Raw genomic sequence first — 22,040 nt, 5'->3', positions numbered from 1 at the left:
AGGGTGGCTGAGAAGGGAGCTTTTGGGATGGAGAAGAGGGTTGTAGGCATGTGCTTGTGCAGGGCATTGCTGAGAGCCTCGGTGGGCGTGCAGGTCCTTAACAAATGCTTTATGATGCTGTGTACGTGTCCGTCTAGCCTGTGAAGGTGGTTAGAGTGGATGAATGTGTTTTTGTGACTGCTGAATCAGAGTGTGCATACAGGTATGAGGGGATGGCAACAGAGAAAGAAACAGGAAGAATATAAAATCACCTTTAGAGGTATGAGGCTTAGGGCATGCTTTACTAAGTAGATACTCAAAGGTGTACCCTCTTGACAGGAATAAAGCCTGTCCTTTGGCATAAGGTACAGTGATGGCTGGTGTGAAAGGTAAAGGTCTGGGCAGTGGAAAACTTGTCTCGCTTTTCCACGGCATGCACTCACCCTGAGACTAAACCCTGAGCAGAACTGACACGGACCCATCGGTTTGCTCCCTTCCCCACTGTCGCACTATCCAAGCCAGACTCCCACTTGAGACAACCCGCTGGGTGCCAGCACAGCAGGAGGCACAACAGGACAGTAACTGCCCAGTATCCCCTGCCATGAGGCAGGGATGCATCCCTTCTTTTCCTCCTCCCTCCATCAGGGTCTAAGGGCTGGCGGTCTGGGCCCTGTACTCCAGTCATACCTCATAATAAGAACACATTTGGGACAACCGTTATACATATCATATAAATATATTTGTTCAAACTACAGATCAAAGGGAAGGATATTAGGGGGAAGCTTATTGCTGTGGGGGGACCTGAAGAGGGAGGAGGGGCTGGGAAATAGGGATACCTGGGACCATTTCTTCCCCACATCCCTCACAGAAGGCACAAATACATCATTTCTTTCCGTGCGAGGAGATGTGAGAACAGGATACAGAGTACAGGAATCCTCAAAAATACAAAAACCCTCCAAACTGAATACCTAAGGCTATGGAAAAGGCTGGGGTGGGCACAGAAGGCAACGGGGGAACAGAAGGAGGAACCAACAAAGCTGAGAACCAAAAGGGACCTGAGAGGCCATGACGTCCATGCTGCTGCCTCTATGCAGGCCCCAGAGAAAACTCAGGTAAACAAACGGAAACCCCAAGTAAGAGAGGGTGGGGTGCCCCAGGAATTGGCTTTGGGGCATCAGACATAGGAGTGTGTGTGAGTGTGAGTGTGTGTGTGCAGTGGCTGTGTATCAGCAGCAACCAGGGCTATTCCCACAGGGGAAGGCCTCCATCCTGGTTCCTCCAAAACCGCTTTCAGGGGGTAAATTCAGCCACTGCTTCTGAACAGGACCCCTTCCTGGGACAAAAGAGCCAGGCAGGAGAAGATAAAGTGAGAAATCCTGGGATGAAAGCAGGGCACACAGAAGCAGTTCTTAGGGAGCAGAATCTCATGGAGCCTGGTGTGGTAGAAAATGGGCATAAGTATATGCATGTGTGTGAGCTAGTGTGTGTGTGTGTGTGTGTGTGTGTGTGTATTTGTGCATGTGTGAAGGAGTAAGATCACTCAAAGGTGAAGGGGTCCTGTGTGCTGAAAAAGAAGTGTCCATCCATGTGGTCCTCCAGGGCATCCTTGTCACTCTCAGCAGGGAAGCGCTCCTTACAGATAGGACACTCCTTCCATGTGGGGGTGGCAGGGCCCCCAGTGCTGGCTTCTGACAGGGGACCCACTGTAAAGCCACTAAGAGAGACAGAGGGGTTAGGGGAGAGGGTTGGTGTGCTCTGTTCCCTTCTCGACTTGCAGACTTCAGGGAGCAGGACCCACGCGCCTGGTCCCAGGTGATCTTGTGCCTAATGCAGCATCCCCGCCTCTCCCACAGCGTCTTTCTCCCACAATCCCGGAAGCCTTGTTTTTCCAGTTCCCCACGTCCTCTCTTTAGCTCCTGCTTGTCTCTGCAGTGCAGAGCCCATCCCCCAGCCTCCTGCTCTCCTCCCTCCATCTCCGTCTGCTGCCTAATGAGGCTGAAAATGAGTCTGACATCGTCCTTCATCTTCCCGCTCCAGCTGGGAAGGATGACAGCATCACCCCCTCCCTGCCCTGAGCCCATCTCACAACTAGGCAAAACTGGACTAGATGATCAAATCTCTCTTCCCTGTGCCTGCCCCGCTGACCCTGGGAATACCAAACAGGGAAGAAGGTGACAATCTGGTACCGGAAACACCCACCCCTGTAGATTCCCTTCCCTAAGGGTCCCCCAGGGAAGTCAGGGAAGAGGGACAGCATTTTCGGTGTAGCCTGACGGATGCTGGACCCCAGTCTTCTCTCTGCTCCTATCCCTGGGGGCTGTGGTCACCTCCCTTCCTCCCCGGAGGATCCTAGGTACCTACCTAGTGTCTGGGGAAGGGGTAGGGGCAGGAGAGAGGGGAAGCAAGGCAATTTGGGCTCTGTGGAAGATGGTGCTAGAACAAAATAGAAGCCAGTTAAAGGCAAGACCTCTGAGTGCATTGATAAGATGGGGGAGGGATTACCTGAAGGCATCTGGGATTTGGAGCAGTGAGTCAGTTTCCTTGTTAACCATACCTGTAGCTCCTTTTCTTGGCTGAGGCCAAGAAGGGTGGGGGTTGGGAGCAGGGCCTGGTGACTGTCCACACAGATGCCCCTTTCCTCTGTCATCCTCCCACTTCCCTCCTGGCCTCGCTGGTTGAACTCACCTGGCCATGTCATAGAAGGCACTGCCCAGTTCAGGAAGCAGCAAGTTGGCCTCCTCGCCCCCACTCTGCACAGCTGCCATCAGGACTGACTTCTCATCTTCAGCCTCCTGGACGCCGAAGAGACAGGGTTGGACTTTGGGGTGGTGTCCCAAGATGGGGGAGCAGCACATTGGGACAGGTATGGGAGGAGCAGCCAAGGTTAGGACAGTGACCTGGGGGGCTTAGGAAGAGTGAGGCAGGAGAGGCATTTTGAGGGGCTGGTGGATAACACGAGAATGAGGAGTGTAGGGGAGGGGAGAAGCAGTGAGGCTACTGGGCTGGTCTGGGTTTTGGGATGGTATCAGTTGGTATGGCCTTGAACAGAGGCTGGGCCTGCCTCCTCTGCCCTGGGAAAAAAAGAGAGCCCCATATGGCTAAGATTCTTGCTCTAATTAGCCGGGGGCGCATGCCTGTGGTCCCAGCTACTCTCGAAAGACTGAGGTGGGAGGATCACTTCAGTCCATGAGGCAGAGGCTGCAGTGAGCCAAGACCATGCTGTCCTCCAGCCTGGCCGACAGAGTGAGACCCCGTGTGAGAGACTCCTGCTGTAGAGCTGGGGAGACCCCGTGTGAGAAACTCCTGCTGTAGAGCTGGGGAGACCCCGTGTGAGAAACTCCTGCTGTAGAGCTGGGGAGACCCTGTCTGAGAAACTCCTGCTATAGAGGTGGGGAGACCCCATCTGAGAGACTCCTGCTGTAGAGCCGGGGATACTTGGGTTTGGCTCTACCCCTCCTTACTGCCTCTCACAGGCTCCTCCACTGCTCACCGAGTCAGAGCTACTGTCCTCAGCTGGCCCAGAAAGGTGAGAAGAAATGGGAGCCGGCTGGCTGATGACAACGAGGGGAGAAGCCTCTCGAGGCCCAGAAGGAGAGGAACCTGGGTCTCCATGCTCACAAGGGCCATAGGGTGGGAGCCTCATGTCTTCTGGGGACTCGTCCTCTGAGTCTGTCAGAGCTGCTGGGCAGCCTGTAGGAGACAGAGCAGGCAGAGAAGAAAGAAGGATGTGTCGTGAGAAGGATGGACCAGCTGCGTCCTCTGGATGAGGGCTATCATTAGACTAAACAGGGGACAGCGTCTGGGAAAGAAAAGGCAAAACACATAGAAGGCAGAGGCAGCTCCCAGCAAGGTTACATGGAGCCTTCCTCAAGAGCGGGAGGTAGAGGGGGGAAGAGATGTTACAAGACTGGGGCTGTACGGACTCAGCCCCGCAGCAGCCTCCTCATCCTCTGTGGCAGCATCCTCATTCCACTTCTCATCTGCCACCTTCTCCAGGCGGGCCTCCAGCTTTCTCATGTACTCTAGCAATTCCTGGAATTGGGAAGAAAGAGGCAAGTGCTAGAGACTGGGAAGGTGCCAACCTTGCCTGCAAGGCCTTTCTCTGCACCCAGGAGGAACTCTTAGCTCCTCAGGATTAGAAGCCTTCAGCAAATACTAGGGTAACTTCAGGTAGATAGCCCCCAGCACCCCTCCTTCACCACTTACATCCCTCCTTTCTCCCAGAGATCCATCCCCTGTCCTGACAAGTCCACTAATAAGAGAAGCCAGGGTATGGGTCCTCTTGGAGAGAACAGTTTCTAAGTCAAGGGATGACAGGAATTGACAAAGTTTCTAGCCCTCTAGTCCTCACCTGTGGCATCCATGGGGCCTGGGTTATGGGTGCTCACCTGCTTCTCCTCTTGTAGCTGCTCCTTTTCCTTCTGGAGCACACGCAGGGCTGACCGCAGCTCTGTCAGCTCCCGCTTACTTTCTGACAACTGTACCTGAGGGAAGAGTCAGATGGAATCTGGAGCCTAGAATGTACCTCCAAGAACCTGGGCTCTGGGAGCAGGACCAACAATCTAGAACCAGGTCTCCCCATGTCTCTGCTGCTTTCTTGCGCTGACACCCCACAGAATTCCCAACACTCTTCCTCCATGAGTCCTTTGTCTTGGGCCACAGGGATTCAGTGATCTAAGTCCTAGTCTCTGCCTCTCGAGTGGGGACCTGGATGACTGCCTCTAGGCTGGGGTGCAGAAGCCTTTGTTGTACCAAGGGGCCACTCGATAATTCTCCTAAGTCACCCCTACTGGGCCCAGATGTGTGCCCCGAGAGCAGAAAGAATGCACATTTCAAACCAACGAGGGCTTGTGTGTGCAAGAGAAATGCCACCCAACATGTAAGTGGATACCTCACACTTCTGAGCCCATACCCAAGACAGAGAAGGGGTATGGATGCCTCAGGAGGCCAGAGGACAGGACTGTTGGTGGCTGGGTGCCTCACCAGGCTAGAATCCTTTTCCTGGGCCAGCTCAGTCTTCAACACTTGGTTTTGGGTCCTCTCCTCCTGAACTGCCTTCTCTAGTCGAAGTATCTCTGCACTCAGCTTCAGGATCTTGTCCTTCTCTGTCTGGGAGATAGCCGAGAAGAAAAATAGAAAAGTGGAGGGGGAAGAAAAAGGAACGCCACTGTCAAGAGCATCATCCCTTACTGTGTCCTTTCCCTTCTTTCAAGAACCATTTTTGGAGCATTTTCCCCTTTCATTTCCTAACGAAGGACAGGACATGAATGAGAGCAGGTGCTGCACTGACCAGGAATGGGCATTATGGCAGGGCCTGGGGCCTAGGACAGAAAATGTTTCTGTTCCTAGGAAGGTGCTCTGGTGATCAGAATTGGGATACCCCGATTAGAGATGGGTCATGCTTGGAAAGTAAAATGTACCTCCCTCAAAGTCCCTCTCCACCCTGAGTCCTCTAAGGTTCTCAACCCCTCTTCTCTCCTCCCAGAGGGTCTGACCACATGTAGGAGTCCCCACAGTGGGGGCAGTGGCCATCATTCTGCCAGGTGCCCCTATCCCTCTACCTCCACACTCTGCAGCAGCCCTGCCCGCTCCTTGCTCCACTGGGATTTTTCTTCTTTCAAGTGCAAACTGAGCTCAGCCAGCCTGCCGTTGACCTCAGCCACTTCCAGGCGGCTGCGGTGTAGTTCTGCTATGGTGCGGTCCCTGGCTGCTGCTGCGCTGGCCAACTCCTCCCCAAGAAGGGTGGCTTTCTGCTGGCTTGAGGCTGTAAGCTCCTGGGCCCCTCGAAGCTGCTCCTTCAGGGGCTCCAGCTCAGCCTGAGGAGAAAGGAGGAGATGGAGATCAGAGTTCCCTGTGAATCATTTGTCAGCCGGGGAGGTAACCAGGCTCCCTCCACTCCACTGCATTAGGACTCAGGGTTGTGTTGTTTCGTCTTTAGCCATGTCTTTCCCTCTCTTTAGACACTCAGCCTTTTCTACAACCTGCCCTTGGAACTTTCCCTGTTTTCTGTTGCCTCGGGGCCTTCACTCACCACCCGCTGCTGGACCTGGCCTAGGGTGTCCTTCATCTGGGCCACCTTGTCTTTCAGTCGCTGGGCCTGAGCGCTCTGCTCCTCTTTCCAGCTCTTGGCCTCCTGCAGCTCCAAATTTAAGCGATGGTTCTCCTGTTGTGCCGCTTGGAGCTCAGCCTGATGGAAGTGGAAAGCGGGTAAGGAAAGGGGTATGTGTGTTGGGGTGCTGCGGCAGGTGAACCATGGTGATGAGAGAAGTCAAGGCTCCACTTCTGAGATGTAACACACACTCAAGCCTTCAGCTATTGCCAGCCGTTCTTGGGTTCTCAGCTCAAAGAACTCAATCCTGCATATCCAGTCTCCAGCTTCCAAAATGAGGTATCCAGCATCACAGCCTCAGGTCTTACATGGAGGCATTCCATGTACTATTTCTGCTACTCCATTCTTTCTCTTAAATCAAAACTCAGTCTCCATGCCCTACAGGTCCCTCAAACTCAACAGTCTACCTCGCACCCCATCCCAGTCTTTCCTCATCTTATTTCTGTCCATGGTACCAACTAGCTCCCAAGTTACTCAGGATGGTTCCCTTGGTGCCATGCTTGGCTCCGTCCTCCCCCTAGTGGTCCACAGAAAAGCCTATTGCTTCTCCATGCTGGTCACAGCCATTTCCTCTTCTCTATTACCACCACAACCACATTATCTCAGACTCTGGTCATTTCCCGCTTGGACTACTGAATAACTTCATAACCAGCTCATTCTCCACGAGGCAATCGGATTCTTCTTCTTTAGGTACAGTTCTGATTCTTTAAGTACAGTTATTATCTTTTTTAGATTTAGGGTCTGGCTCTGTTGCCAAGACTGGAGTGAAGTAGTATGGTCATAGCTCACTGCAGCCTCCAACTCCTGGGCTCAAGCAATTGTCTCACCCCAGCCTCCTGAGTAGCTGGGATTATAGGTGTGTGCCACCATGCCTGCCTAATTTTTGTATTTTTTGTTGAGACGGGGTCTCACTATGTTGCCCAGGCTTGTCTCGAACTCCTGAGCTCAAGGGATCCTCCTGCCTTGGCCTCTCAAAATGTTGGGATTACAGGCGTGAGCTACTGCACCTGACCATAAGTACATGTCACCCCTGCTTGAAAAATCATCAAAGCGTTTCACTGCTTGTGGAATAAAAATGAAGCTCAGGATCCTCCACAGTCTGACCTTGGCCTTATCTCAAACACTTTAGTCACACATTCAAATGCCCTGAGTGTTCTGGCCTCTAAGCCTGTGCTCATGTCTTTTTCTGTTCCTAGAATAGCCTCACTCTCATCTCTGTCTATTCAAATTCTACCTGTTCTCACTGCTGCACAAAGGGCTTTTAAATGATCTTCCACACAAACCCAGGGTTCTGAGGAAGCAATTTAGGAGTTCTGTAGATATTTGATTTGAACTTCTTCTACATTATTAACAATTATGTTAAAAAACAAAACAAAACAAAACAAAACACAAGGCCAGCTGCAGTGGCTCACAGCTATAATCTCAGCGTGATTTGGGAGGCCGAGGCGGGTGGATCAGCTGAGGTCAGAATTTCAAGACCAGCCTGGCTAACATGGTGAAACCCCATCTCTACTAAAAACACAAAAACTTAGCCAGGTGTGATAGCTGGTGCCTGTAATCCCAGCTACTCAGGAGGCTGAGGCAGGAGAATCGCCTGAACTCGGAAGGCGGATGTCGCAGTGAGCCAAGATCATGACACTGCACTCCAGCCTGGGCAACAAGAGTGAAACTCCATCCCAGAAAAAAACATAAAAAGTAAAAGGGCCAGATGCGGTGGCTCACGCCTATAATCCCAACACTTCGAGGCGGGCGGATCACGAGGTCAGGAGATTGAGACCATTCTGGCTAACATGGTGAAACCCCGTCTCTACTAAAAATACAACTCAAAAAACCAAGTCCAAGTCATACTTTAGCCAGGCAAGGTAGCATGTGCCTGTAGTCCCAGCTACTACTTGGGAGGCTGAGGCAGGAGAATCACTTGGACCTGGGAGTCAGAGGTTGCAGTGAGCCAAGATTGTCCCATGGCACTCCAGCCTGGGTGACAGAGTAAGACTCTGTCTAAAAAACAAAACAAAACAAAAAAACAAACAAAAAAATCCCATAAAATCACAAGTTAACACACTGGAGATCACCAATTGATATGTGTTTCCAGGTTAATTCATTTTTGTGCAAAGCTCATAACAGTTTCTGTTGTATTTTCTATTGAATTGAAGAGTAAACTGAGCTGCAAGGTGGACAGTTTAAAAATGGTTATCATTTGCACCTACTTCTGTGTGACTCAATGTGTTCTCAATATTGCACAACCAAAATAAAATACAGAAATACATTAGTTGCTGAGGCTGACAGAAAGTCATCCATAACCTCTAATTTCAAAGTCTGGTATGTCTCAAAATTACCAAATTGCTTTCATTAACTTTTAAGTAAATGTTATACATTCAAATTTATAAAAATGAAGTTATAGTACTAAAATATTGTTTTTGTTTATTCAGTGAGATTCCACACAAGATGAAAAACTTTACTGGTGGGAGGAAAAGAAACAGTTTGGCTAAAAAGGTTTGGAAGTACTAGGCTACTACATGCTCCACACCCCACCCCTTTTTTTTTTACTGAGACAGCATCTCACAATCTTACTCTGTCACCCAGGCTGGAGTGCAGGGGTATGATCATAGCCCACTGCAGCCTCGACCTCCTGGGCTTAAGCAATTCTTCCACCTCAGCATCCTGAGTAGCTAGGACTACAGGTGCATGCCACCACGCCTGACTGTTTTAAAACTTTTTGTAGAGATGGGGTCTTACTATATTGCCCAGGCTGGTTTTGAACTCCTGGGCTTGAACAATCCTCCTACCTCAGCCTCCTAAAGTGCTACAATCACAGTCATGAACTACCATGCCTAGCCATGAACCTCACCTGCTTTTTTTTTTTTTTTTCTTTTTTGAGACAAATAGAGATGGGGTTTCACCATGTTGGCCAGGCTGGTCTTGAACTCCTGACCTAAAGTGATCCACACGCCTCGGCTTCCCAAAGTGCTGGGATCACAGGTGTTGAGTCACCGTGCCCGGCCTTCACACCCCTTTTAAAAAGACTTTTCTAATGTCTCTAACAAGATGTGCTCTCATATACCTTCCTAGAGCCCTACAATACTTCATTAGATTTCTCTTGAGGCCAGGCGCAGTGGCTCACACCTGTAACCTTAGCACTTTGGGAGGCTGAGGTGGGTGGATCTCTTGAGATCGGGAGTTCGAGACCAGCCTGCCCAACATGGTGAAATCCTGTCTCTACTAAAAATACAAAAATTAGTTGGGTGTGGTGGTGCGCGCCTGTAATCCCAGCTGCTCGGGTAGCTGAGACATGAGAATCACTGGAACCCGGGAGGTGGAGGTTGCAATGAGCTGAGACAGTACCGCTGCACTCCAGCCTGGGAGACAAAGTGAGACTCTGTCTCCAAAAAACAAACAAACAAAAAAGATTTCTCTTGTGACACTTCTTATATTCCACTTTTCCACTTTGACTAATTCTGATTTGGATATATGTTTTACGTTCCCTAGTAGAGCACACACACTGTCTTCTTTACATTTTTATTCCCTTTGGTGTCCGGCTCTCAGAAAGGAATCAAACACTGACTGAACAGTGGAGAAAGTAAACCAACTCAGAGCCCCTTACCTCGCTTTGCTCCTTGTCTGCTTGCACTTCTTTCAGTTGCCCAAGGAGCTTCTCTTGTTCCCGGGTCAGGGCCTTCACTGTGTCTCTAACCCTGGGATTGGTAGGATGACATGTCAGACAATCTGCTCCACCCAGAGAAGGAAAGGACTCAGACCTCTGTCTTGTGCCCTTCTACTGCTGCTCTAGGCCCAGAGCTCCATTTCACTCTGGGATGCATAAATCCCCAAGCCAGCGGATCCAGTTCTAAGCCCCAAGATTCTAGGTTCTAGAGCACGATTTAGAAATAAATAGTTTTTCTTATCTTTTGATGTAATATTTTAAGGAATGTTCTGCTGATGGCTCCTACTGTTTTCACTCAAGCAAGAGACTAGAATCTAGTCTTTTTGAGACAAGGGCAGTCATTATTGATTATAAACTTTTGATCTAGACCAGAAGTTGGCAGACTTTTTCTGTAAAGGGCCTGATAGTAAAGTTTGTATGCTTTGCAGGCCAAGTGGTCTCTGCGGCATCTACTCAACTCTGCCATTGTAGTGCAGAAGCATCCATTGACAATATGCAAGTGAATGAGCGCGATGTTCCAATAAAACTTGAACAAAGATTTGAAGTTATACAACTTTCATATGTCACAAAATATTCTTCTTTTTTTCTTAACCATTAAAGGATGTAAAAACCATTCTTACCTGTGGGCTATACAACAGGTGGCAGGCTAAATATGGCTTGTGGGCCACAGTTGTTGACCCCTGGTCTAGGCAGTCTCTAATCTTTTTCAGATGCTCAATCTGACCCCGGCTTTTCTAACCTATGACTTAGAATGTAGACAGCTAATATCTCCCTAGGTGAGGCTAACTAACATGTCCTGAAGAAGCCTCTCAGATGAACTCACTTATTACTTTGGGCCTTGGACAAAATGTCTTTCTTTTAAACAGTTTTAAAAGATATCACATCTCCCAGTACTAAATGAAACATAATTATGTCATTTAATGAAATAAAGAGCTAGAGTATTTAAACTGGTGAAAATTTGAAGGAGGGACATGGGAGGTGGTGGTCACTATTTATGCTACTTGGTAGAGGTAACAGTTTTCTGGAAGAAGAGAGAAATGTATTCTATGTGTCTCCAGAGGTCTCAGAACCTCCAGTTCTGGTAAGTTACAGGAGGGTAGAGTTCGGCTTAATACAAGAGATACGAAAATGACAACTGTCAAATGGTGAAAGAGGCTGCCTCCTGAGGGTGACCTCTTACACACCCTCATACATACCTTACATTCCCAATGCTAAGAGTCTATAATTTGTATTTTTTCAGGGGAGAGATTCCATAATATTCCTGGATCACCAGTTCTAATGTTTCTTAATAGTAACTTTCCTGTGGTCAAATCTGAAATCCATCCTCTCTCTCTCCTCTTTTTTTTTTTTGAGATGGGGTTTCACTCTTGTTTTCCAGGCTGGAGTGCAATGGTGCAATCTCAGCTCACCGCAACCTCCGCCTCCCAGGTTCAAGCGATTCTCCTGTTTCAGCCTCCTGAGTAGCTGGGATTACAGGCGTGCACCACCACACCCGGCTAATTTTGTATTTTTAGTAGAGACAGCGTTTTTCCATGTTGGTCAGGCTGGTCTCGAACTCCTGATCTCAGGTGATCTGCCTGCCTCGGCCTCCCTAAGTGCTGGGATTACAGGCATCAGCCATCTTGCCCAGCCATATCCATCCTCTCTTATCTTGCACTGACTTCTATCCATTCTCTTCTTCCAAATCCTCCACTCCTAGCTCTGGCTCAGCTTTTGCTGCACAATAAGTGGTAACTATGATTATTTCTGAAGAGGAGGAGTACAGACTAGTGTTTGGAAAGATGGGAGAGAGCTCAGCAGAAAAGGGTATCCCCAGTAACTGGACTAGCCTGAGTGCGGGTGAGGGAAAGAGGAAGCATGTGGGACAGACAGCAGGTCTGCCTGCCTGAGAGAGGAGGCTGGAGTGAGGGGGTCATGGAAGGGAGAGGAAGTGACGGGGTCAGTGGACTCCCTCACCTGTCCAGCTCCACCTCCTTCAGCAGCACTTTCTCACTGATGGTCTGGATGTCGTCCTCCAGCTCCAGGATGCGTGCCACATGGTCTCCCTGCTGCCGGCTCAGGATGTCCCTTTCTTCTGTGATCTCCCCATGGGACCTCGAAATTCCCTGTAATTAAGTTTCCCCCAGAAGAAAAAGGAGGTTGGGATTCATCTCTCAGGTGGTGGAACAAAGACTTAGGAAGAGAACTCCAGGGTCTGACCGCTCCCACCCGGCTATCACATCGCCTTCCTTGAAAAAGAAACTGTAAGGGAACATTCCCTTACCTATCAGTGTAGCTACCTCCACCTTAGCCCAGCATTCCTATGTTCAAAGACCTGAGTCTCATTACAAGTTTGGAACATGTCTTTTGTCATATCAAGTTTAATCCCACCTATTACCCCTTAAATCTATTTCCTTGATGCCAGAACCATCATAAAAGCCAATTAACATCTCTCCTCCACCCTCTTCACTGGCTTCAGATTTTAGACACTGGGTGAGCAGCCAGGCCCTGTCCCCTACCTGGCCCAGCTCCCACCTTGTACTGTTCTGTCAGCTCCGCGTGCTCCTGCCTGGCAGTTGCCAGAACCCTCTCGAGCTCCTGCACTCGGCTCCTCAGCTCTGTCACCTGTGCCTCCAGCTGCAGCTTCAGCTGCATCAGGTCATTCCGTTCTTGCTGGCTCTCATCGAGCTGGTTCTATAGGTGGCAGGACGAGAAGGGGGTGTGCTGGCGAAGTACCCCTTCTAAGGGCCCATCCTCACCCGGAATGCACCAGGTGCATTTTGGGGTTGGGGAGTTATGTAGCTTTGGGCTCTAAAGAGGTAAGAAAGGGCATGCTCGGTGTGCTACGGAATCCCATCCATCACCCGGTCAGATGCGCCAGCTCATGGCGCCCTGAACTGCCCATCCCTCTTTTTCCTTTCCCTGCCCTAGGCCTGGCCCTTTCTTCACCCAGGAATTGCAGGAATCCCTCATGTGGCACAAGTCAATGAATATAGACACAAGGGATGACTCCCCTAATTTTACCCTATCTGCTCTGGAGTTGGACAGACTTGGGTTCAAATCTTCAACACAATTTTTACTAGCTATGTGATTTTTTTTAAGATAGAGTCTCACTATGTTGCCCAGGCTGGAGTGCAGTGGCTATCCACAGGTGCAACCACAGCATACCATAGCCTCAAATTCCTGGCCTCCAGCAATCCTTCCATCTCAGTGTCTCCCAAGTAGCTGAGACTACAGGCGCATGCCATGACACCCAGCTAGCTATGTGATTTTCAACAAGCATCTTAACTTCTCTAAGTCTCTGTGTCTTCATCTGTAACATGATCCCTTAGTCTGGATTGTTGTAAGGCTCAAATGAGAATCATGATTGTGAAAACACAACAGAGTAGGAGCTCACATATCTTTCACTTATGTGACATAAATATCTTGCTATTCCTGTGGTGATGCCATGTATTTATTAGACTTGGAGTTCTAGAGGACAGGGTTTGTCTGAATCACAGGAAAGCTTCTCATTCTCACCTTCTCAGCCTTCCCCAGTCCCTTCCTTATCTGGGGAATATATTTCCTCTCCACCTGGCCCTGTCTCTTGTCTTCCTTCAGGAAGTCTTTCATGCTAATATCTGCCTTTACTCCTTAATTCTTCTCTATTTGGCTCAATAGAAATATAATACAAGCCACATATACACTTTAAAATGTTCTAGCAGGCACTTAAAATTAATGAGAAACATTTGAAATTAATTTCTAGAATACACACACAGATGGAGTCTCATTCGTCACCCAGACTGGAGTGTAGTGGTGCGATCTCGGCTCACTGCAACCTCTTCCTCCCAGGTTCAAGCAATTCTCCTGCCTTAGCCTCCGAAGTAGCTGGGATTACAGGCACCCGCCAGCATGCCCAGCTAATTTCTGAATTTTTAGTAGAGATGAGACACCATGTTGGCCAGGCCAGGCTGGTCTTGACTCCTGACCTCAAGTGATCTGCCTGCCTCGATCTCCCAAAGTGCTGGGATTACAGGTGTGAGCCACTGTGCCTGGCCAAGAATATTTAGTCTAACACAGTCTATCTAAAACAGCATCATTTTGGCCAGGTGCAGTGGCATATACCTGTAGTCCCAGCTATGCAGGAGGTTGAGCTGGGAGGACTACTTGAGCCCAGGAGTACAAGATCAGCCTGGGCAACATAGCAAGACCCCATCTCTTAAAAAAAAAAAAAAAAAAGAGGTTTAAAAAGACCAAAACGGCTGGACGCGGTGGCTCATACCTGTAATCCCAGCACTCTGGGAGGCTGAGGCAGGTGGATCAAGAGGTCAGGAGACTGAGACCATCCTGGCCAACATGATGAAATCCCATTTCTACTAAAAATACAAAAATTAGCTGGGTGTGCTGGCAGGTGCCTGTGGTCCCAGATACTTGGGAGGCTGAGGCAGAAGAATCGCTTGAACCCAGGAGGTGGAGGTTGCAGTGAGCCAAGATTGCACCACCACACTCAGCCTGGGTAACAGAGCGAGACTGTCTCAAAAAAAAAAAAAAAAAAAAACAAACCAACCAAGACAGTATCATTTCAATATGTAGTCAAAATAAAAATTATTCAAGTCTTTTACATTCTCTTTAAAAAATACTAAGTCTTCAAAATCTGGAGTATATTTTACCCATACAGTCCATCTCAATTTGGATTAATTGCATTTGAAGTGCTCAAAAGCCCTATGTAGTTAAGAGCCTTTGGCATTGGACAGTACAGGTCTGGGGTCTTCCCTATCTGCTCTCACTCCCCACTTGTCCTGGAAGCAGGTCTTGTGCTGCCTTTTCTCTGAACGTCCCCTGGAGTAGCCCCCCTCTACCCTTTAGATCTTCCTCTAGGGCACAGGGCAGGTTGTAGCGCGTGGAGAAGGAAGGCTCCGAAAGTTCTTATGAAATCCTGAGTTACACTGGCCTGTGGGTGGTCTGCTTTCCTGCCTTACATGTTCGTGTATGTCTATGTTAGACTGAGACGTTCCTGGAGGCAGAACTTTGTCTAACTTTCAGTCAGGTCTTCAGTTGAGGCCACAGATGAGGGGAGGGTAAGGTGGGAAGGGTCCTCTTGCAATGCTGTCTCCCACTTCTTGCCTGGGAGTAACTCCATTGCTATTTTCTCACCTGTAGCACAGTTGCCTTGGGGACAACCAGCAGGATGTCAGAGCCCCCATCAGCCTCCTCCATGGTCACCAGTTCATCCATGGGCCTTGGCTCTCGGAACTGGAAAGGGGGGCTCTGCCCACACACCCGGCCCTGGCGGTTCACATATCGGAACTGGTAGAGCTGAGCTCCTGGTTTGGGCAGGTAGCTGGCTGTGGGAAGAAGAATGGACCCAGGACCCCAAATGATCCACTGTCCTTGACTCCAGTCCCTTGCTCAGTGTTCCATACACTGTTTCTTCTCTTCTCCGCTTCCTACAAGCCATTTCTTTTCCCAGGTACTCTTCTCCTTCCTTTTGGCCTATCCCTCTCCTTTCTTTCTTTCCCAAACCCACTCTCCTTCTATCACAATCATAATAATGCCAGTTACCATGTAGTGAGTGCCTATCATGTACCAGACACTGCAGTAACCACTTTTATTTTGAGACCTAGTCGTGCTCAGTTGCCCAGGCTGGAGTGCAGTGGCGCAATCTTGGCTCATTGCAACCTCTGCCTCCCAGGTTCAAGCGATACTCTTGCCTCAGCCTCCTGAGTAGCTGGGACTACCGGCATGCACCACCACACCTGGCTGATTTTTTTTGTATTTTTAGTAGAAACAGGGTTTTGCCATGTTGGCCGGGCTGGTCTTGAACTCTTAACCTAAAGTGATCCATCCACCTTGGCCTCCCAAAGTGCTGGGATCACCATGCCCGGCCTATAGCTTTCATTTTAAATCCTCATAATGTCCCTATAAGCCAGGCATCCCCTTTTACTGTTAAGATGACAGACACAGGGAGGTTACATAATTTGCCCGACGCCAAACAGCTTGTTAGAGGTGAGATTTGAACCCAGGTCTTTCCCTCTTTTCAACACATAACGCTACTTTCCCCTCTTTCTTACTCCCTTGTTCTTCCTTCTTTGGGTAGGATATGGGACTAGATGCCCTCTGAAGTTCCTTCCATTTTGAAGTCCCTGATTCTGCGATAATCCCATGATTTTCTATCTGCGAAGCCCTCTTGGATATATTATCATTATATTTATTTTCATTTATTTTTCCTTGTCCTTTGTGCCTAACTTTTATGTTTCTGAGCCCACCACCTTCTTCTAAACCTCTACTCCCTTGGCTCCTCTCTCCCAATTTTCCAACTTCCCTTGTACCTTGGAACTGGACACTGGTGTGGATGGGGGAACCATCGGTTGTACTTTCAGGCACAGAAGACCACACAAATGTGTGGTAATCCCGAACACAGGCAGCCTCCACCTATGAAAGCCCAAGGTTGAAGAAAGGCATGGTGAGGGAACTACCTTCTATGGATGGAAGAACAGGATGAAGGATTGAATGGGGCGGGGGGTGAGGCAGGCAGGATGGAGCTACAGTGACAACAATGACAAGAGGAAGGGAAAGTGGAGGGACACTAATGTGTCAGTAGAGAACAAGGCATAGACAAAGAAAAGGTGAGCTTTGTGTATACAGTGAGCGGCCTCTGTCATCTGTGAGATCTTTCTCCCTCCTTCTCTATCAATCTGAGGTTGAGAATCCAAGAACCCAATCATTCCCCTTATTCCAACCAACCCACAGCCCATAAACCTAAGCCAAAAGGGGTTCCAGGGATACCTTGAAGATGCCAATCCAGTCGCTGGCACTGGGCATGGTGCCTGGGGGAAGGGTATAGTGACATTCCACCTTGGTGTTGGGGATGTAGGTCCGGGCTACATTCAGAAAGTTGACTCCACCACGGGATGGTGCCCGGCTTAGTGGTGATTCTTCCATCCTGTCCTTGAGATATCTTTCCTCCTATGAAAGAAAGGGTTGATATCCTAAAGTCTCTCCAGTCCACCTCCTCCCCCTGACAGCTCCAGCACCACACATTCACAGCCCCTGCCACTACACCTGGGGATAAGGGCTACCTGGTTCCAGTCCCTGAGGGTTATGGAACCTTGTAGAGGTATCACTCTTAGTCTCATCTACATCTAGGATGTAGATCTGGCCTTCCAAGTCAGTCCCCATCCAGTCTCACACTGTACCTTCTCTGGCTCACAGACCTTTCTGAGGGTTCAGGCTCCTCTAATTTTTGCTTCCAAAAGGGCACTGAGGGGGACAGAGCCTGAGACTTGGTTGACAGCTTCCATTTCTCCATTCCATTTCCCACACCTGGCTCTTGAATTCAAAATCCAACTGAGGTGTGGGGCCCTCTCATTGAGAGGTGTCCTTACCTACTCCCAAGCTTGTTGACCTAGCTGTACCCAGGAATGAGTTATGACATAAGAAAGCAGCAACTAATCTCTGAATGCTTGAGTTTTCAGAGCTAGAATGTGGCTGGGGGTCGGGGAGGAACTGACAACCCAAATCCTTAGGCTCCTGAGCTCTCAGCTATTTTCATGCCTCTGAGCTGTCTACCTCCAGTAACTCTAGGGAAGCAGAGGGCTTCTGCTGGCATCCAAGAGACAAAGGGAAGGGGAGGATATAAGGAAAGACAGGTCCTGTCCCTCGACTTATTATTCCAGGAAGTCAAGAATTCTGGAGGCGGCAGCTTCAAGGGTGGAATGAGGCACTTAGCAGGAACGTGGAGGGGGGGGTGGGAGATGGAATGTGGGGGCCTGGAGCCAGGAAAGCCCCACCCTGGGACAGGGAACAGAATAGAAAGTGGGAAGTAAGGGGCCTCAAGAAGTGGAAAAGGATATTTAATGTTGAGGAAAGGGAAGATATATCGTTCAAAAGAATGTAAGATTCTTCTCTCCAGACTGTGCCTGCAGCAGGACTAGAAACCTAGTTTCACTTTAGTATTTCTTTTCTCATTTTCTCTCTGCTCCCCTCAGCCTTGATCCTTCCATCTGTTTGTATTGGTAGCTGGAGACACACTATAGGACGGGGTTGAGAGGAAGGGGTGTTCTAAGTTAGCTGGGGAGAGTTAATTGGAAAATATAAGGGTGCGGCAAGAACAGATAACAATCAAGAGATGCCTCAGTCCAGGGCTGTGAGATGGCCCTCTTATTCATCATTCCTCTCCAGCCCACTAATCTGCTTCCTGTGTCACTCACAGCCGACGTGTCCAACCAGACATTGCCACTAGTCATATGCACGCCCCCAAAATCACAAACCCACACAGGCTGAAGTCCCTGGGACAGGGAGCTTTAAAAGAAAACAGAAACTCAGTGGATAAAGGTGAGCCAGCAACACAAAAAGGAGCAAATTCTGCCCCCTAAATAGGTAGGACAAGAAGTTTTTTTGGATGTTCATCTCTCTGAAAAATTCCTAGTTAAATCTAGTCCATGTTTTCTCCAAATGCAATTCTTCCAGCTTTCTAAGGGTGGGGGTAAACTGTCCCCAAAGATCTATACCTGGAGAACCCTAAAAGACACCCCACAAAGAAAATCCGTAACAGCTGTAAACGTTCTTCATGTCCGAAACAAAGTTCGGAGCACCTAAGATGTAGGTGTGTAGCGTGATTCAGATGTTCACATGGCGGGGAGCGGGGTGTCCCACCCCCTACTCTATAGGGCTCTAGAGTTTCTTGACATTCTACAACTTGGAAGTTCCCCCTTCCCCCAGGGATTCAGAGTCGTAAAGGCCTTTGGATTTGCGTAAGGGAGAGCAGGAAGACGTGTGGGGAACAGATCTTACCTGGGACAGAATAAGCAGATTTCAGCTCCCCTAAAGGGATCAAGCTCTATAGACACGAACTGAGAAGAAGGCGAGGACGACGAGGGGGCGCCCCCTCTAATCAGGGTCCCCTTGAAACCACGAACTCCCCAAACAGCGGGGGTGGCTTCTCCAGTACGGAAAGTGTTAAAACCCAAACGCTCCTGCATTCGCCTTCGACAGTTCCCTTATGTTATTCTTCCCCAAGCTGGAAAGTGGGGTGACCCTTCCCTCCCATAAGATCGCCCCCAATTAGGCCAAGTTTCTTACCCAACAGACGGATCAGCTGTTCCCCTCACCTTTCACCAACAACAAAAACAGCACTCCGACTTCTGGAGGGGAGGGAGACAAGTGGGCGCGAGGGCTTCTGGGGTTTGTGGTTCTCTCGCGCCCTTTTGTTGCCGTGCTGAATCGGATCTAGGACTACACATCCCAGAAGGCCGCGCATAAGGAGGGCGGGGAAGAGGGCGCCCGCGGCGGCGGCCTCTCTGAGGCGTCCTGGGAGGCGTAGTTCTCATTCCTATGGCAGAAAACGAGGGTGTGGCAACGAAAGGACTTCACGGCCCATGATCCCTTAGAAGGGGGCCGGCAGTATTAGTGGTGGCTGCTGGTTTGTAACGTGCATTGTTGGGGGCTGGGGAGGATTTACTGCTCTAACGCCTTCTGTATAACGCTTTAACGGTGGGCAGAACGCTTTCAGTTGCGCCATCTCATGTACTTTTCACGCCCACCTGTGAGATAGGCGTTCGCGTTAGGCACACTTAGCAGATGAAGAACCTTATGCCCAGTACGGTTAAGGAGCTGGTGTGAAGTGTCAAAGCTATGAAATGTAGAACTGCACTAGCCTTGGCTGACTCCACGTCATGTGTTCTTGCCACTACACCACAGCTACCCACCATTTTGGGGATGGGAAACTGATAGCTGGGGTAGCAGTTTCTTCTTTGCTTCAATCTCTGGGACAGACCTTGTAAGAATGATGTGTTCTTCACAGCTGACCATTTTCCTCCAACTTGAGGATTTCAGTGCTAAGGGGCCTGACAGTACACATCTGGACTGGGTTTCCCTAGAGTGGCTTCTGGGTTTAGGAAGAGGATATAATTGCCTGAGGTGGTGGTAGGAGCGGTGGAATGAGAAGAATGAAATTGAAAAGGGAGCCTGGCATAATTCAGGACCTGTCACAATTCACAAACAAGCCACTTATAGGGGCCTGTTTGCCCAAGCCTTTTAAGTGGCTTAAATTAATTAGGATAACAATACATGTTGACATTCCGGTTTTTATTTAGGAGAGGTGAAATATTGACACGTCTCCCACACCCCAAATCACTTTATAGACGTGGGCATCCTGCCCCCTTCTCGCCCTTCTCCACTCCTCTAGTCAGAGGCATTCGGAACTACCTCTTTCCCTGGATCTGTATTAAGGGATTAATCTTAAGGATTGATTTCCTCTTCCTAGGTGCCTGCTTTAATTCTCTACTGCACTAAGTTACGGAGCTTCTGCCTTCTCCAGGTTTTTTGGTAGTGTTTTGCTTTTATGACTGAATGCGGTGTCTGCCCTGAATGTCTTTCATCTGAAGATCTCCAGGCACTTAACAATTAGTTACTGGGCTGCACAAACATTAAGGTGATGTGTCTGTGTCATTAGTCAGGATTTATGAGTTAGGGAACCAGCTTCTGGATGAGGAGGCAGGTCAAGGTCTGGAGTGGGTTAAGAGTGAGGCCTGTTCAAGGACCCAAGTCTCAAGTTTCTTGGCTCTTGTCTTCCACCAAAAATAAAGGTCTATAAGAAAGCAGTCTCAGACGGAGCTAAAAATGATAACAACTTCCATTTATTGGGTGCTTACGATCTGTTCAAACTATACTAAGAATTTTCCCATTTAATACAACAGGATTACGTAATAGGCCTTGTTATTATCTCCATTTTACACATAATGAGATTGAGGCACAATTAATGACTTGCCTGGAGTCATCCAGCTAGTAAGTGGTAGAATCAGGATTTAAGCACAAGCAGTCACCATATTCCCAGTTCAGAAACTCTGGCATGTGATACTAACTAACTCCCATTGTTCTAAGGAACAGTGCTGTTCATTAACAGGAGACAAACGTTCACTGAGCATTTATGTGCTCAGTGCAAGACACAGGTAATGTGAAACAGATTCATTCAACAAATATGTGTGTCAGGTACTATGCTAGGTATTCAGTTAATTTTATTGAAAGAATGAATAGAAAGTATTCATTATTTTAATTATAGTCATTACTTTCAAATATTCAAATATTTGAAGAATAGATTAAATTCGGATAGTTTGGCAATATGGGGACTGGGGAGGGTAAGCTTCTTCTAGGCCAAAGCAAAGATTTGGAGGTGGGAATGGATAATGAGCCTAGAGTCATATAATAGCACATCCATTTCAACCTTTATTTATTTATTTAGGCAAACTCAGATTATTGATAATGTCTGCCTGAAATGTTGCATTGAGGATTCTGAGGAAAGAGTGCCGGGTAGTAATGTCTGCCATGTACTCCAGATGGAAAATGGCAGTTGTAGTGGAGGGACTAATTGTTTGAAATTATTTCCTCTCTTCTCTGCCCACTGCCATGTGACTTGCAGTAACTCCTGTAGAAGGAATATATGTCTCATGTCGTTGACTTTGGGCTTTGTCATGTTTCATAGTTTGGCTGAAGAGATGTGGACAGACGTGACTCATGCCATGTTTAAGCACATGAGTTTCCGCTTTCTTGTTCTTCTCTGCCACTAGAATGGGCATATTCCATGTGATCGTTGCCTTCTGCCTGGGCCCTGGAATGAGACTTACAGAGCAGAGCTGCCGCTTCCTCACAACCTGCATGTACATAAAGCAGAAGCCAAACTGGTTGTTGTAAGTCCCTTAGATTTTGGGGTTGGTTGTGATTGCAGCAAAGCTGAATGAAAGCTACAGTTGGAAGCCAGGCGAGGTGGCTCACTCCTGTAATCCCAGCATTTTGGGAGGCCGAGGTGGGCAGATCACTTGAGGTCAGCCTGACCAACTGGGGAAACCTCTCTACTAAAAATACAAAAATTAGCCAGGGGTGGTGGTGTGTGCCTGTAATCCCGGCTACTCGGGAGACTGAGGCAGGAGAATCACTTGAACCCCGGAGGCAGAGGTTGCAGTGAACCAGGATCGTGGCACTGCACCTCAGCCTGGGTGACAGAGGGAGACTCTGTCTCAAAAAAAAAAAAAGCTACCGTTGGATAGTTGGATAATGGAAGATAAAATTGGAAAGACAGACTTAAGCCAGAGTATAGAGAGTTTTGAATGCCAGGTGAGCCAGAGCCTGCTATGTGTTTATCAGAACCTGTTTCTTTGTTTTTCTTGGATACACAGCTGGACCACATTTTTTTTTTTTTTTAGTAGACTAATTTATATTTTTATCTGCCTGGTTGTGTCATTGCTTTGCTAGGTATTTCTTTTTTTTCCCATTTATTTATTTTATTGCATTTTCGGTTTTGGGGTACATGTGAAGAACATGCAAAATTGTTGCATAGGT

The 22,040-nt window shown here is 48.5% G+C and overlaps 1 protein-coding gene across 3 annotated transcripts; it reads right to left on the bottom strand.

Annotated features, from left to right (window-relative positions):
- Positions 1–699: 699 nt before the first annotated feature.
- CALCOCO1 (calcium binding and coiled-coil domain 1) lies at positions 700–19,038 on the bottom strand. 3 transcript variants are annotated; one of them, XM_032292119.1, is made up of 15 exons: positions 18,789–19,038; positions 16,494–16,673; positions 16,037–16,139; positions 14,862–15,052; positions 12,264–12,422; positions 11,706–11,854; positions 9,690–9,780; positions 6,011–6,166; positions 5,541–5,795; positions 4,963–5,088; positions 4,368–4,463; positions 3,903–4,011; positions 3,470–3,669; positions 2,665–2,771; positions 700–2,412 (listed from the first exon to the last, which is right to left on the bottom strand). In XM_032292119.1, the coding sequence occupies exons 2-15, from the start codon at positions 16,647–16,649 to the stop codon at positions 2,337–2,339; spliced, it is 1,974 nt and encodes a 657-aa protein (XP_032148010.1). In that variant the 5' UTR covers positions 16,650–16,673; positions 18,789–19,038; the 3' UTR covers positions 700–2,336. The 3 variants fall into 3 exon arrangements, with proteins under 3 accessions (XP_032148010.1, XP_032148003.1, XP_032148013.1); XM_032292112.1 differs by having other exon boundaries at positions 700–1,693; XM_032292122.1 differs by lacking the exons at positions 700–2,412; positions 2,665–2,771 and adding an exon at positions 2,796–2,884.
- Between the last annotated feature and the right edge of the window lie 3,002 nt (positions 19,039–22,040).

This window comes from Sapajus apella, unplaced genomic scaffold (assembly GCF_009761245.1).
Source record: "Sapajus apella isolate SASKATOON/1434 unplaced genomic scaffold, GSC_monkey_1.0 scaffold2, whole genome shotgun sequence".
NCBI classification, from domain to species: Eukaryota; Metazoa; Chordata; class Mammalia; order Primates; family Cebidae; genus Sapajus; species Sapajus apella.
This window is presented reverse-complemented; position numbering and strand designations above follow the sequence as displayed.

Bases quoted from the DNA above. Each gene is read 5' to 3' on its own strand.
- CALCOCO1 (XM_032292112.1), bottom strand. From the start codon at position 16,649: ATGGAAGAATCACCACTAAGCCGGGCACCATCCCGTGGTGGAGTCAAC. The intron at 16,140-16,493 runs GTATCCCTGGAA...GGGCTTTCATAG, and splicing joins ACTGGATTGGCATCTTCAAG to GTGGAGGCTGCCTGTGTTCG. The intron at 9,781-11,705 runs GTGAGGGAGTCC...TACCAATCCCAG, and splicing joins AAGGAGGTGGAGCTGGACAG to GGTTAGAGACACAGTGAAGG.